Source organism: Artemia sp. Qi Xiang Cuo, chromosome 1 (genome assembly GCF_049724085.1).
Source record: "Artemia sp. Qi Xiang Cuo chromosome 1, ASM4972408v1, whole genome shotgun sequence".
Classification (NCBI taxonomy): domain Eukaryota; kingdom Metazoa; phylum Arthropoda; class Branchiopoda; order Anostraca; family Artemiidae; genus Artemia; species Artemia sp. Qi Xiang Cuo.
In genome coordinates this window covers 78,015,992-78,033,009 of record NC_142794.1, presented here as the reverse complement: position 1 = coordinate 78,033,009, position 17,018 = coordinate 78,015,992, and the positions used below count along the sequence as shown (strand labels likewise).

Here is a 17,018-nt window from a genome sequence, read left to right as displayed (position 1 = left end):
GCCCCTATATTGCTAAATAGATTCCACAATGCCCACAATAGAAGAACTAGACCTAGCCAGGAAGGGTTCAGGTCCGGGTTGGGCGGCTCTCACCAGATGTTTACCTTAAAACAGATTCTGGAGCACCAATTTAAACCTCAGTAAAATTGATTTCACTGCTGCTTTTGATTCGGATGATTTTCGAAGTCATTTTTTCCTCTACGAGGGAACTTGTCATATCTGTCCTACATACTATGCAGGTACAAAGGCTAAAATTGGAGTTGATAGAAACCTATCGTAGCGCAATCCATGCTCAACAACCAATCTAATAAGGACAAATCCGCTGGCCTTCATAAGAGTCAGCAGAGAACAACAGCGAGGAGGACCAGTGACATAGGATATGCAACCGTCCTGCTCAACAGAAATCTCTTGGTAATTTCAAAATGGATTGAAATACCTAGGTTCTATGATAAATTACTATGGTGGCAGTGAAGGGGAATATCCACGGTCGTATTTCTTTGACCTAGGCAGTTTTTGTCCGTCCGAGGAAATACACCTTAAAAACCAGAGAAGCTGAGGATCTGGAGTCTTCTATTATAAGTGCCTTCGGTATATACTAAAGAACTAGCTGTCTACGAAAGTCAGAAATGATAACATCTCCAGTCCACTGGGAACCGACTTCCCACATCAAATTTCATCAAATGTAGGCACATTTTGTGGTATCATCAAGTACTACAGCACCTTGGTGACATGATGTCAAAGTAATTCCAAAGAGGTCTCGCGTCACCGTCTTCGAGGAAGCTAGATAGTGTTCAAAAGAAAACCTGGCTATCCACTATCAAATCCAATTAGGAGTCCCTTGGCGGGTGGAGGAAATACGGCAAATGCTAAAATCGAGAGTGGCTGGAATTTAATCATCGTCTTCATCATTCCCTGAAAGTCCCAACTTAACACCTTAAGCTATTCCTGAGATACGCCTTTTTTTTAAAGCCTGTATGCACATTGTATGTTTGGATTAATTGCAGCACACCACTCAATAATCTTTGAATAGTTTCCGTTTAATACTCTTAGACTTTTTGGATACAAAGGGTAAGACATGCCCCCCCCTTTCCCAATAACAAATAATTTATATAAATGCAGGATGAATTGCTTCGCTTACAACTCTTGCCCCAAAGGCTCTGGGGGTTGTCATCTTTAGAGGTATTGGTTTAGAGGTATCGGACCTTTCAACAATGCTGAAGAAAAAAGCCATCTCAATTTCTTATCAGATTTCTATGCGGGAATAAGGGGTGGGGGACACTTGCCCTCCAGTCACTCTTGAATTATAAACAGGGCACTAGAATTTTGAATTTCCAATCGAATGAATCCGCTTCGATGTTTCTACAACAACTCCTTCCATACAAAGTGCATCGGTGAATAAAAGTCGAAAATTCCATAGAACACACTACCCTTTTTTCTGAGGCAGCGCTATTACGCTGCCTTAGATTTCCCTCGACTATTTTTTTTTCAATTCCATGTTTTAAAATCGAATTGGTTGCACATTTGTTTCACTCATAAACGCTTTCAATATAGCACTATGAGACTTTAGTACAATACGCTGGAGATTTATGAGGGGGCACCGTCTCCATCACATGACAAATTATTTCCGTTTGTTGTATTGCTCTTTACTCTCATTTTTATAAAATATTTTATTAATATCGTTACTAACACCATAGCTGAGCGTTCGTTACATAACATTTTTGGACGGTGAAGGGAGATTATATGGTGATTTAGTAATGTAATTGGTAAGCAAACAAAATCAGTGAGGCAAGCAATGTAGAAAAATAATGAAATAATTGAAGCAGAAAGAACATACTTCCGTTTCAGCAAATTGAAGCTCTACATTCAATATTAAAGCATATCAATTCTAGAAGAACTGCTATGGAGACGTTGGCTCTCAACGGTAAAAGAAATGAATTTCTTTATTTTCAATTATGTTACTAACGGCAAGACCCATTTGCAACAAGAATTTTGATAGTTTTCGCACTGATATTCTTGAAACGTGACAAGTGTGGTTATGAAAACATGAATATTTATAGTTGTTAGAACGAAGAAAATGCGAAGTTTGTCAATATTGTAAATTGAGAAGTATTTTCTTGAAATGTGAAAGGCTTAGTTATTAAAATTTGAAACTTTAAGCTAATTAGAAAGAGGAAAAAGCAAAATAAGTTAATATTCTTTGACTGGGAAGTGTTTTGTTGTCGAAATCAATATGAAATAAAGTTTAGTTTTGAAAAAACCTGTAATTCTTGAAATGTGAAAGGATTTTTGAAGAAATATGAAAATTCAGAAGGATATAATGGAGAAAATACGAAATTTCCTGAAATTCTTCAGCGCGGAACTCATTGTTCTTGAAAGTCAACATAGGAGCTGATATTCTTATTTTGAAAAAGCTGATATTCTTGAAATATGAAAGGTTTAGTTATAAGGATATGTAAATACAAAAAAATAGAAGGAAAAAAAGAGGAATTTTTCTGAATTCTTGAAAAAGCAAGTGCTTTAAATTATCGTTAAAAGCCTGAATTTGAGAAAAAAGCTATGATTCTTTAAATTTGAAAACTCTAGTAATAAGATATGAAAATTCAAAGTGTTAGAAAAAGAAAATGTGAATTATCAAAACAAAATTTATTGGAAAGTGATTTTGTCTAAAATCGTAATAAGAACATTAATATAAGACACTTTAATCCTAATAAATGAAAATTAAAAGGGTCAGAACTTTGAAATTCTTAAGAAATTCAATTTTTTTTATTAATGGGTTTCAATTTTTAAGTTCAGATATAAGAAGCGTAAATTATTTCTTTTTTTTAACAACAAAGACCTTGCAGACGGAAAGACATTCTTAAATCGATGATTAGGGGCAAACTTGAGTGAACACCAAGAAAAACCTCTTTAATAGACTCATTAAAAGTATCAAATAAATGATAACAATCAAAATTAATTTAAGAATTGTCCTATAAAGACCTAATTGCACCTCATAAAACATAAAAAAATATTTTATTAGGCCCATAGGTTCTGACAATAGTCGTATTATCAAAATATTAGTTAAGAGTAAACTGGAAGTGGTCAGATATTCTTAGTGTCTGTAGCAGTAGTTTTTTTTTTGACACGTGGAAGTGTTGCATATAGCAAGCAGATGATACTTAAGTAAAAAAAAAGAGGATTAAATTTGATTCTCTAAAAAAGGGAGGGGTTTTAAATTTCGTTTCAAATCAAAATTTATTTCAACACTCTATGATGAGTAATAGTCGAGCAATAGTTCATAGAAGAAAAGATACTTAATTTATGAATTGCTTAGGCTAAGGTATTTTTCCATCTCCTTGGGGGTGCAGTTTCTAGGATAAGAACTGTGCACTCTTGCGTCAAAATCTGTCTTTTGGAGCAAATGCTTTCCATTGCCTTTGCGTACTTGTTGTTATATAGCTTAAAAGAATTTTATGGCCTGTTGATTGCGGTTATTTATTTTTTTTTATTATTACTCTTCGTATTCGGAAAAATAAAAAGTTTGAATTGAATTGAAGTGAATTGACAGGGTTTTTCATAAAATTTTACACATTTATGGGTGAAGTTTGAAAAGATTTGTTAGTCAGAAAAAGCTTTATTCTTAAGATTCTGCTCAGCGTGTGGGGCTGATCATTGCTTGGAGTTAAATAATGCTTTAATATCTCAAGAGCAAAATTTGAAAGAACAAACTAGTCTTCAAAAAGTTTTTAAATAAAAAAAGAGCTGATCAAATCGTAGGAGGGGCGTGTGTAGATCTATGCGCTAGTTGCTAGGATTTTCTTCGATTACTATTTAATTAAAAAACAAACCCAAATGAAAGGTAAAATTACCCTCGAAAGAAAATATACAAAAAATTATAAGGTAATTACGTTGTAGCATGGGTTTGCGCAGATCTTACTCGCATTTTGCTAAGAGTCATTTTTTTTGCAGTGAAATTAAAATCAAACTCAAAAAAAGATAAAATCGGTCTTGAAATAAAATATAAACAAATAAGTGGTTATTCGATCGTATCAGGGATGTGCGCAGATCTTTCACGCATGTATGCGCAGATCTTCACGCAGATCTTTGCAACATAATATTTTACCTTAATTGCAATTTCTTCTATTTTTACCTCAGATGCTTTGGTGTTCTCATCGAAGTAACTCTAATAGCTTCTTTTCCCTACGTGATGCGCTTTATTGGTAGTGGTTTTATTTGTTTTAGTTTTAATTTGGTTTTTTATCTTGTGTTTCTCTTGTCATGAAGACGCCTAGTTTGATACAGGCGAAATATCCGCATTGTTTTAGATTTTCATCTTTTTCTCTACTCGCCGCAGTCTCGTTTGTCTTTTTTTCTATCTCTGTTAATTTCTTATCAAGAACGATTAGCAATATAAATAACAAGTTTTTTTTTCTGTATTTGTTCAGTTCCCAATCCACAGGGTAAAAAGTGTGAGACCCATGTCACCTGTACAAGCTATGGGAAAGGAAAGTAAAGCAATGGAAACCAAGAAATTATCTGTTGCTGACAAGAAAACGCCTGGAGCTCAACTCTAAGATTAACAATTAAGAGTCAATATCAAAGGCTATTTAGACATTATTTTAGATTAAGGTAGTAATTCAGGAACATTGTCAAGATAAAAGAGGTGTAAAAATCTCCGGTTTGGGATTGGCAAATAAATATAAAAACAAAATGAAATTACTTATGCTATGGGCAATTGAATATAAAAAACAGCTACTAAAATAGGGCTGGAAAATAATGTCTCGCAAACAAACACAATATCCCCATGCCTCTTAAATAAACAATTTAAGGCTCTGTGAGTTCCTTTATCATTCTTAGTTACTTTATAGTCCCTACCCTAAGTACCGTTTTGTTGCTATTAATTTTAAGGGAGTAACTATAGTACATATTAGGTTTGCTTCAGTTTTTGGATAGAAATATCTGATTTGCTCATGTTATTTTTTTAATTTTTGTTTCCTTTTTCCAATTTTTCTTTAAATCTTTATGCGTTTACTCCGCTTCATTAGTTTTTGGTTGTTTCTTTTCCCATTCTGTTTGGTTTTCATCTCTGCTGAAGACGCCTTATTTGATACTTGGAGAATGTTCCTGTTTTTTTTTTCTTTTTTCTTGTCTTCTTTACTGGCCTTAGGCCCGTAATGGCCCGTAATGATTACACAACGGATATTTTTTATTTATTTCGCATTCTACCTACTAGAAGGAAATTACCAATCAGAGTAGACTAGACAATGTATAAAAGAAGAATTAGAGTTTTTATACTCTTTTTTTTGTATATTAGAATGATTTAAGCAGTCATCGCAATATGTTTCAATAATGTTCAACGACTCGTTTCAAATATTATGGCCCTTACGCTCGAACGGCTAAACAAATTGATATTATTCTAAACAAATGAATTAAATGTCTCTTTCTGAAATGTAAAGTTTCGAAGGTTTTAATTAAATAAAATTTCCTATTTTTGCAAGTCCACGTTTTTGATGGTAGTATATTAGAGTAAAGCTAAAACATTAATTAAAAATATATGTTGAGAAAAAAGTTAGTACAGCTGAGCTATCGTTCATCAAAAGGTACCATCTAACATCTAATAAAAACGAAATTATTAAGTTTTAGTTGATAATACAGCTTTGTTCTGTCATCTGTGAAGCAGCTCATGGCAAAAAAAGTAAGTAAAAAGGGACTTGTGCTAATAACAACCAAAAACTCTAAGAAAGTGAGCTTTAAAACAAATACATGCATCAAAGAATTGGCTTTTATAGGTGATTCTAAATGAGTTCGAATAAATTTAAAGTTGTCCACTAAAAGTCACGAGCCTTAGAGGTTATCTCAAGTTTTCCAACAATGGAGAAAACACCCTCAAAAAGGGGATTCACCTTGATGAAATTACATCGTCAAATTCGGCCCATCAAAAAGCTCTCTTACATATGAGTTATCAAATCTGACCACTGGTGTCAGAATATTCAAAGAGAGCTTAGTTGGACGAAATTTGAGAGATCTATTCACTCTTTAAATAGCACAAGAGGCCAATAAAAGTAGTGATTTATGCCGTTTTATGGCAAAAAAAGCTACTTTGGCCGAAGGAACGCCGAATTGGAACAGAATGAAAATTCTAGAATAACCAAACCTATTCGGAAATATCAAAACCATCTGTTGAGCTTTTGAAATTCACGGGATAAAATATCATACAGTGGTGAATATGCTCCTAAAAGATACGCGTAGTCTATAAAAAATGAAATGGTTAACATAGACAATCAAAGCCGTAAATTAAAAGTTCTAGTGCTCATTTAAAGGCTCAATAGGGATTAGACGCAATTCCTACGCCCTTTTACGATACATCCATCCCAAAGACACTATATAAATTTTTTTAGATACACATTTAAGTGCCTTCTAAGTACCTGCTGAGTTACCTTCTCAGTAGGGGCCTACTCCAGGTCACTTAGCGTGTCCTCAGGGGGCCGACAGGGGTACATCTGACAAATATGTTAGGTACCTCCACTAGGAGATATAAAACCAAGGGAGGACCTAGTCTCTGGGGCTCCATAATAGAAAATTTGGCACCTTCACCCGGGGGCCGTAAATACAGGTGGAGGAGGTAGAAGGCCTCTCTAGTGTATGCTTGGCAGGGTCCACCGACGTGTGGACACGTCTCCTGAGTTACAAACTTTCCCCTAGCAATGGTTTAAATTGCATTGTGAGGCAAAACGCCATCGTGGGAGGATTCTCTACAGGGAGAAAATTGTAGCAGGGTGTAGGATCCATATTTATGGAAAACGGCCCCTGAACGAGGTGAGTGGAGTTCGTCTAGCACGAGGCCGATTTTATCGGCTGACCAAATGCCTCTGGATACGGGATTTTTTCTAACTAAGCGCTCCTTTACAAGGATCACCTCAAACTCATGAGGTGGGTGAAGCCCACCCCAAGGACTTCAATATCTATTTTTCACCTAGCTCTAATCAAATCCTATTCCTAAATTGATTACATTGAAAATCAGAGTAACTGCCTCGGATGACTAACTTTTCTTAAGCCCCAAGACCCTTGCCTGTCCTGGCACTGACAAAAGATGATCGTTTGAATCTCCTTGACCAAGGTGGCCTTTGTATTGCCACCTGGAATATTTTGACGTTGAATTACCCCAGGTCAAAGTAACTTTTGGAACTTAAATGTTTCCGGATGTGCATTGCCAGAATAATAGGAACCCATGTAGCTGGGGATGGATCTGAATCCATTGGCGAGGGATATTACCTTCTCTGGTCTGGTCAGCAAAATGTCAGGAGGAGTGGGATAGGGCTAGCACTCGATGGGAAGTCTAAGAAGTGTCTACTGTCATTCTGTCCTATCTCATATAAAATCGTCCGGACTCTTCACAGTCATTAGCAAGCCAAAGCGAAAGTACTTATCTGTTACGCTCCAGCGAATGAATCTGAAACTGAAACAAAAGATAATTTCTATTTGGCCAATGAACTGTATAAAGTCTTACACAATGATGTTGTCATCAAGCTGGGCAACATCAATGCCACCGTGTAAGATAGTCACAAGTGGTGGCCGCAAGTTATAGGACTTGCTACTACGGACCATCTAAATGACAACGGACTAAGACTTCTACAACTATGCAGCATTCACAACCTTGTCATCTCAAACATCCTGTTTTTCAAGAAAGACATCCACAAATATAAGTGGTACAGTAGTGATGACCGTACCAAAAAAAGATGAATTATATCATCATCTCTCAGATATGGAGATCATACATTAGCATTTGCAGCACTTACAGGGTACCGGATATCGGCAACACTGATTATCACCTATTATTCGCAAATGTCCGTCTACGGCTCAAAATACAGCGCACAGAGCCTAGATCCCCAAAGATCTATGTACTAAGGCTCTACAAATCTGAAGTATGTTCCAGATACGCTATTAATATCTTGAATCGTTTTGACGCACTATTACCATTTGTTGACTCAGAGGAGGCATGGCGTTTATTTCAAAGCAATATCTCTGAGTCAGCAACATCAATTGTTTGATAAAAAAAGTGTGGGAACTATCCGTGGATCCAGGCGGACACAACCGGAATCATAGACCAGAGACGCCAGACCAGGCTGCTTGGCGACATGCCAACCTACAGAAGACTCAGCGATATCCGCAATAGGTTGATCCAGAGAGATATGAAACTCATTTTAGAAAAAAAGACAAGTGATCTGGAGGAAGCTGCCATTTTAGGGTGATGTTGGGAGTCTCTACAAACATTTTCGTGGTCTTACAGGGCATTATGCTCCTTCGCTTGGACCATTTCTGTCTGTAGACAGCCAGTAGCCCATAAAGCTGCTCATTTAAATCGATGGTAGGACCACTTCTCCAATCTCCTAAATGCTGATTTTGTCGTTCAGCCTATTAAGGACTTTGCAAGCCTAGCAGGTAGCGTCTAAGAACCGCCAACGGAGAAAATTGAAATCTCCTCACACTAGCAGAAATCAAGTCAGCAACAATGCGTTTGAAGAATAATAGAGCTAAAGGGTTATGTGGAATACCTACAGAGCTCTTCAAAAACGTGGGGCCAGCAATGCTACTCTGGCTCCAAATTCTCTTCTCCCTAGTGTGGCACAGAGAAAGGATTCCGAAGGAATAGTGTGCAGGCATTTTCAGCTTTGTGGAAAAGGAAGGGGAGCAAGAGTACATGGTCAATTTACAGAGGGGTTACTCTTCTCTCAGTGCTCAGAAAGCTCTTTGCAATGACTCTGCTTGAGTGCTGAAAGAATTTTCTAGAAAAAGTGAATCCAAAGACCTGCTTTATGTCCGAGATGTCTGCTGTTGAATAGATTTTTACAGTGCGGCAGTTGATGGAAAAGACAAAAAAACTCCGTAGAAAAGCTTACACAACTTTCCTGGACTTTAAGGCTGCCTTCGATTTAGCCGACCGTAAATATCTATGGCTGATAGTCTGCTCCCTCAGATTTCCAGCCAAATACAGTCTTACTCCTCGAAAAGCTATATGAAGAAACTGAGAGCTCCATGCAAGAGAACAGTATGCAAAGAGTGTCGTTAAACATCAAAACTGGTGTGTGACAAGGGTGTGCTGTCGTCGCAGAATTTTTTAAGTGCGTCATAGACCACGTTATGACTGGAATAACTGATCGATTGCCCTTTGGTCTCCAGTTTGGAGATGCAGTCCAGACCGATGTTGACTTCGCAAACGACCTTGCACTCGTTACTGACACCATGCAACAGCTGATAGACACTCTCACTGTCCTATAAGAGGAGGCTGCAAAAGTCAGGCTTAATGTAAATTGACAAAAACAAAAATAATGACAGTCGAGCCACCTGCACCAGTTATGCCTTCAAAATCCATTACGGTTCGTGAACCCCGCGTTGAAGTCGTTACTAACATTACAAAGCTTGGCTCCGTGATTTCGAATGATGGCTCCAGGGACGTTGAACTAGGCAGCCCAATTACGAATACTTCTTATGTGGTCAGAAGACTCAATGCCATCAGGAGATCGCCCCATATCTCTAGACACACAAAAATGAGCATATATAACTCATCAGTGAGCTCAGTCCTGCCATACGTAGCTAATGCAAGACCTCTCAAATCCACCCTCTTAAGCATGAAAGACGCCTGCCAGACAAAACAACTCCATCGATTCTGGGAGCTCCGATGAGATGATTTTGTGAGTTATGAAAGGCTCCCCCATTCATAGCAATAGATTGGTCCAACTGGGGGAGCAAAATTGGTATGCTCTCTACGCCACATATCATGCGGCAGGCACCAAGTCAAGTCAAGCCATTTTGTTCAAAGCAGTACAAAGGTCAAATAACTATGCCTCCAGTGTCGAAATAACTCCAGACAACCCCTAGGACAAGGGCTGTATGTTATGCAAGTTTCTAAATACCACCACTACTACTAACGACGCACCGCAGCAAACTGAAGCACATTTTTCGTACAGCCTACTGTTTAAAATACGGTCAGTCAGCCGGATACCCAGAATAATCCAAAGGCCATTTCTCTGGAAAACATCTAGCAAATATCTGAAGCCCAAGCTTCAAAACCATATTTGAATGCTGTCATCACGGTAGCTTCCAATATTCTAATCTTTTGGTTTTCAGACTTTTCTTCCTATCCATCCAAATTTTTTTTCAACTGTAAGAAAACACCCTGCGCTTTGGCTATTTTATTTTTAGCCTGATTAATCTTTTCGCTTCCCGACGTCACCTTTTCATCTTCACTTTATTCCTGGCATTAGCGACTTAGTCTTCTTAACATTAACTTTGAAACGTATTCTAGCACACTGAACACGCAAAACCTCTAAAATTTCATTTATTTTGCCCACACTTTCTTTTCGGAAGCTTAAATCAACAGCCAGTATACTTAAATCATAAAGTCCATGAAACTTTTTCCTCCCAATTTAATTCTGTGTTCTCTCATTGACTTTCCTGTTCTTCTTAACACAAAGTCCATCAAAGTGATCGGTCTAAAGCGAGATAGAACATAACCCAGTATAACTTCAGATTTAATCTGAAACTAGCTGTTAGCTTCATTTCCTACTTTAACTGCAGCAATGTTATCCTCGTATATAGTGGTAATCACTTTAATTTATTTGTTTGGTATACCGTAATAAGATAAGACCTTTTCTATACTTCTTCTATCAACAGAATCAAACGCCTGCTCATAATCTATAAAACTTAGGACATATAGGTGTTTGATAACTCAGGCACTTCTCAATTATTAACCTAAGAGTGAAAATTTGGTTGACAAATCCTCTACCCTCTCTAAAACCACACTGTTCTTCTCTTATAACTTTGTCTACATCATCTCTCAGTCTAACAAATGTCATATTACTAAGTAATTTGCTACCTACAGAGAAAAGGCTAATGCCTCAATAATTACCATGCTCACTCTTTTCATCTTTCTTATACATTGGTTTAATTAAAGTTTCCCTAAAATCGCTACGTACTTCTCCTTTTTCAAAAATTATATTTATAATCTTCAGTAACTTATTTCTAACCTCAGAGCCACCCTACTTAAGTAGCTTATTTACCACACTATCGTTACCTGGGGCCCTATAATTTTTCAAAACCTTTAGTACTGTTGGTAACTCCTCCTTACAAAACAGCTCTTCCTTCACATCCAAGGACTCACAAGCTTTTTCATTTTCCTCTATTTTTTTTCTGTTAAGTATTTCTCTTTAATTCTTTCCTTATCCCTAATTTATAACCCATTCCTATCTTTAATGGAGACAAGTACAGATTGACTACTCCCTCTGAGTTGTATTAGCATGCCAGTAAGATATTTTGTTATTATGCCGTCTAGCTGCATCTTCCCTATCTGGAAGATGCTCAGATAATTCTTGTATCGATCCTCCTCCTCATTCTCAAACATAAAGCATTTTTACTAATATTTCAACATGCGTTCCTAACTTTCTTCTGTAACACACCGTCAGCAACTTCACAAACAATTTTCCTAAAATTATTCTATCCATCTTTTAAAAATGACAAATTTTAAACTCTCAAGTTTCGGTTTCTGTTCCTGGAAACTGTTCCGGAACTGTTCCTGGAGAGTTTCTCTCAAGTTCTTATCCTAGAGTCTACCAACGTCACAGCTTCCTGGAAGGTAGCTAACCCTCCTAAATTTCAGCTTTAAACTGACTCTAGACACTACTAGATGGTGATATTTAATTTTAACATCAATAACAGCATCCAAGTTATCCAAAGAGCGTATCTGCAATATCTTAGGAATGGTTAAGAGCAAACTTGTAACTTTCAGATGCACTACTGCTACTACTATTGCAACTCCAGACTACTTGTGACTCTTCATGCGACTATAACTACTGGTGAATTCTTGCAAATAAGTACTGCGAAATACGCCAACTTGTGACTGGGACTGCAACTACTTGAGACTGGGACTACCTGTTATGACTTCTTCAGCCACCTGCAACTGCAATATCACTCAATTTGAAATTTTCAGGGACCATTGATGAGGATGTTGGAATAAGCAAAAAGAAACTATTTTCACCCAGGTTATCAAAAGGACATGTTTGAAATATATAAAAACAGTTGGGGCATTAAGTTTAAGCTTGGAATGTGGAGTTTAGATTATAGAAGTGGGCCATTGTATTTTTGTGTATGTGGGTCTAGAAGGGGAGAGTTTTATAGAGCATAAAACGTTGCGTTTTTATGCACTAATTTTAAATTTTTTTAGGCGGCAAGCAGATAAACATATTGGAAGGGTATAACTTAATCTCTAATCTCCTTTTATATTAAGAAATATTTTTGAACAAAGCCTGTCATATAGTGACATGGGGGGGGGATAGCTCCCCTCCTTCTGTAAAAATATCTTAAGCATAAAATATGAGACTACACTCACATACTTACCTACACAAAAAAGTAGAGGTGGAAGGTCTCATGAGCACCACCGAAACGTTTCAGGCGAGGGGGGAGGGGGCAATTCCTAGTTGGAGCTTTGTTTTTAACAAGATGAAAATAAAAATATCTCTCATCTTCTTAACTTTACAAATCTTTGTTTTCCTGTTTCTCCCTAGGGAAAGTAGGTGTTGTTGATCCTTGTTGATACCTGCGTAGAAATAGCTTTAAAAATGTTTGTTCAGAAAAATTCCTTTGACAAAAAGAAAAAGATGACCCTCAAATTAAACTTAAAATTCCCGACCCTCTTCAGTAATACTTGAAGGGGATTATTTGATCCTGTTTCATGGGAATCCTTTTTTCTTGACTATTTTTCATTATTTATCTAGACACACAGTTATACGAAAATCAACTTGAACTTGAGAATGATAACAGCATTGAATGTAAGAGTTCATGTAACACACTTTCAGTATAAAGTGACCCTTTTCAGTAGACCCGAGCCTCAATAAAGCAGGGTTTTGATTACAATATATACAATAGCAAAGTTGTTTTTGCTCTATTTAGTTATGCAATGCTTATTCATTTTGAAGCCTCTGATCCAAAACTTTAATTAAATGCAAATTCTAAGCGATTACAAAAAAGAGGCCCATGTTATGTCAGAAAAGCAGTGTCGATTAGACGAAAAACTGTTTGCTAATATTAAAAATGCATCAGAACCCTAAAATCACGTTCTACATAATAAGTTCTTATTTTTCCAGAGAAAGAAAGTCACGCATGTAAGTTTTTCCTTTTCCCAGGAGTAACCGTGCCGACCCATTAGTTCTTAGATTATCTAATAGGATTCATTCGAATGAAAATGCATAGGTCTAGTGCTCCCTTTAAGTAACAAAAGACACCAAGTGACGAGAATTCTTACATTTTCGACAGCAAACAAGTGGCTTTGGCCCTAATGGTTGCAAAGTGCATCGAAAAAAAAAATTCAAAGAACTATCTTAGCGACCGAGAACTATCATAGCTTCAGTGACCATATTGGTGTACGGTTCACCATTCGTCGCTAACAGATATGCAGTTAATATGAAATGAACCGTCATTAAAGACCGTTGCTTCAATAAAAATAATGAATGTATAGTATCACATAATACACACTATTTAATAGGGTGCTGACCAGCAGTTTTTGGGGATTTGGAAAAGTTTTTATATCCGATAGTTTCAAGCATTCTCTAAGAGGTACTTCAGACGAAAAAGATCGTCGTTGAGGTTCATAACCGTTGACATTTCAATTTAGTTTATCCATTCTATTTTGGAAATCTTATTAATGTCTATTTGATTTTATTGATTTTTTAATGTGATTCTAATTCAATCTTTAAATCATATTACAATCCTGTATAGTATGATATTTGCAAAATAACTAATGATATTTCGAGACAATAGCCTATTAGTTAAATAAATACAGGCAGTAATAATCAGTAATTAAAAAAAAGTACTATGTAGTAATTTATAAATGCGTAAATAGGATAAAAATGAATAATTCTTACAACAATATTGACTCCTGGCAGATTAAATCCTTTAATGCGATCACTTAGAAGTTCTTCTCCAGGGATAAATCTAAAAATTTCTTCATATCCTTTGTACCATTTAAGTGAATACAGAGCCTCATCATCCAAGTCATACTGACATTCAAGAAGAGCATCTTTTCCATTTAAAACGATAGAAGGGACTATAATATCCACTAGCAATTTCATAGCATTTGTCAAAAGAACTGAAAAGTAAAGTAGGCTTGAGGATTTCTGTTGATAGTTCATCTATCAACTTCTTTTTGTAGCAAATGAAGTCGTTCATCGTAAAAATAAATAGTACAAAATTGATAATTTTGATAAGACTGTCGAAGGGACTACAGTTTCCATCAGCAATTTTACAGCTTTTGTGGAAATATATAATACTGATTAAAAATAAAAACTCCAAAAAAGACAAAATAAATCAACCTAAACATTCTTTTTTTGATAAACGGTGACAATCAACTTCTAATATCAACTTGAAATTACATAGTATTTACGAAAAAAACTAAAAAAGAGCAGTAATAAGGGTGTCTTTTAATTTTTTCCATAAAAGTGACATATTCAGCATAGTCTCTTATTGACCGGTATTCCAGAACATACAATTTGCTCAGGGCAACAAAAACAGTAACATTAGAGCAAACATCGTGGATAGAGACAATAACAGTAAAAAAAAGGCAATTTTGCTAAACAAACCGATAATTTTCATAACACCATTAAAGGGACAAAAAAACTAGAAATTTCTTAGGATCCAAGAAAAAGAATGAAAAAGAACAACAGTATTAGGGATTCTGTAACATTCTGAATTTAAGAGATATTTTAATCAATCAATTTATTCAATTAATAGACACAAAAAAATACTATTCAATATAAACTCCCCCGTAAGGCTCTATGGCCAGGAAAAAAAACAGGGGAGAAACAAAAAAGAAACGAATACAAGTATTTTCAATATAATGCATTACATTTCAACCTTTCAAAGACTCAACACACACACACACACACACACACACACACACACACACACACACACACACACACACACACACACACACACACACACACACACACACACACACACACACACACACACACACACACACACACACACACACACACACACACACACACACACACACACACACACACACACACACACACACACACACACACACACACACACACACACACACACACACACACACACACACACACACACACACACACACACACACACACACACACACACACACACACACACACACACACACACACACACACACACACACACACACACACACACACACACACACACACACACACACACACACACACACACACACACACACACACACACACACACACACACACACACACACACACACACACACACACACACACACACACACACACACACACACACACACACACACACACACACACACACACACACACACACACACACACACACACACACACACACACACACACACACACACACACACACACACACACACACACACACACACACACACACACACACACACACACACACACACACACACACACACACACACACACACACACACACACACACACACACACACACACACACACACACACACACACACACACACACACACACACACACACACACACACACACACACACACACACACACACACACACACACACACACACACACACACACACACACACACACACACACACACACACACACACACACACACACACACACACACACACACACACACACACACACACACACACACACACACACACACACACACACACACACACACACACACACACACACACACACACACACACACACACACACACACACACACACACACACACACACACACACACACACACACACACACACACACACACACACACACACACACACACACACACACACACACACACACACACACACACACACACACACACACACACACACACACACACACACACACACACACACACACACACACACACACACACACACACACACACACACACACACACACACACACACACACACACACACACACACACACACACACACACACACACACACACACACACACACACACACACACACACACACACACACACACACACACACACACACACACACACACACACACACACACACACACACACACACACACACACACACACACACACACACACACACACACACACACACACACACACACACACACACACACACACACACACACACACACACACACACACACACACACACACACACACACACACACACACACACACACACACACACACACACACACACACACACACACACACACACACACACACACACACACACACACACACACACACACACACACACACACACACACACACACACACACACACACACACACACACACACACACACACACACACACACACACACACACACACACACACACACACACACACACACACACACACACACACACACACACACACACACACACACACACACACACACACACACACACACACACACACACACACACACACACACACACACACACACACACACACACACACACACACACACACACACACACACACACACACACACACACACACACACACACACACACACACACACACACACACACACACACACACACACACACACACACACACACACACACACACACACACACACACACACACACACACACACACACACACACACACACACACACACACACACACACACACACACACACACACACACACACACACACACACACACACACACACACACACACACACACACACACACACACACACACACACACACACACACACACACACACACACACACACACACACACACACACACACACACACACACACACACACACACACACACACACACACACACACACACACACACACACACACACACACACACACACACACACACACACACACACACACACACACACACACACACACACACACACACACACACACACACACACACACACACACACACACACACACACACACACACACACACACACACACACACAC

General features: G+C 37.9%; 1 protein-coding gene across 2 annotated transcripts in view; it reads right to left on the bottom strand.

Moving 5' to 3' along the window:
• LOC148956749 (cell adhesion molecule 2-like) overlaps positions 1 to 17,018 on the bottom strand; it is a 241,206-nt gene that overhangs the window by 150,703 nt on the left and 73,485 nt on the right. For both annotated transcript variants that reach the window (XM_089087196.1, XM_089087205.1), the window contains exon 3: positions 13,893 to 14,116. In XM_089087196.1, the coding sequence (XP_088943322.1) occupies positions 13,893 to 14,116 (224 nt within the window). The remainder of the gene's footprint in view (positions 1 to 13,892; positions 14,117 to 17,018) is intronic.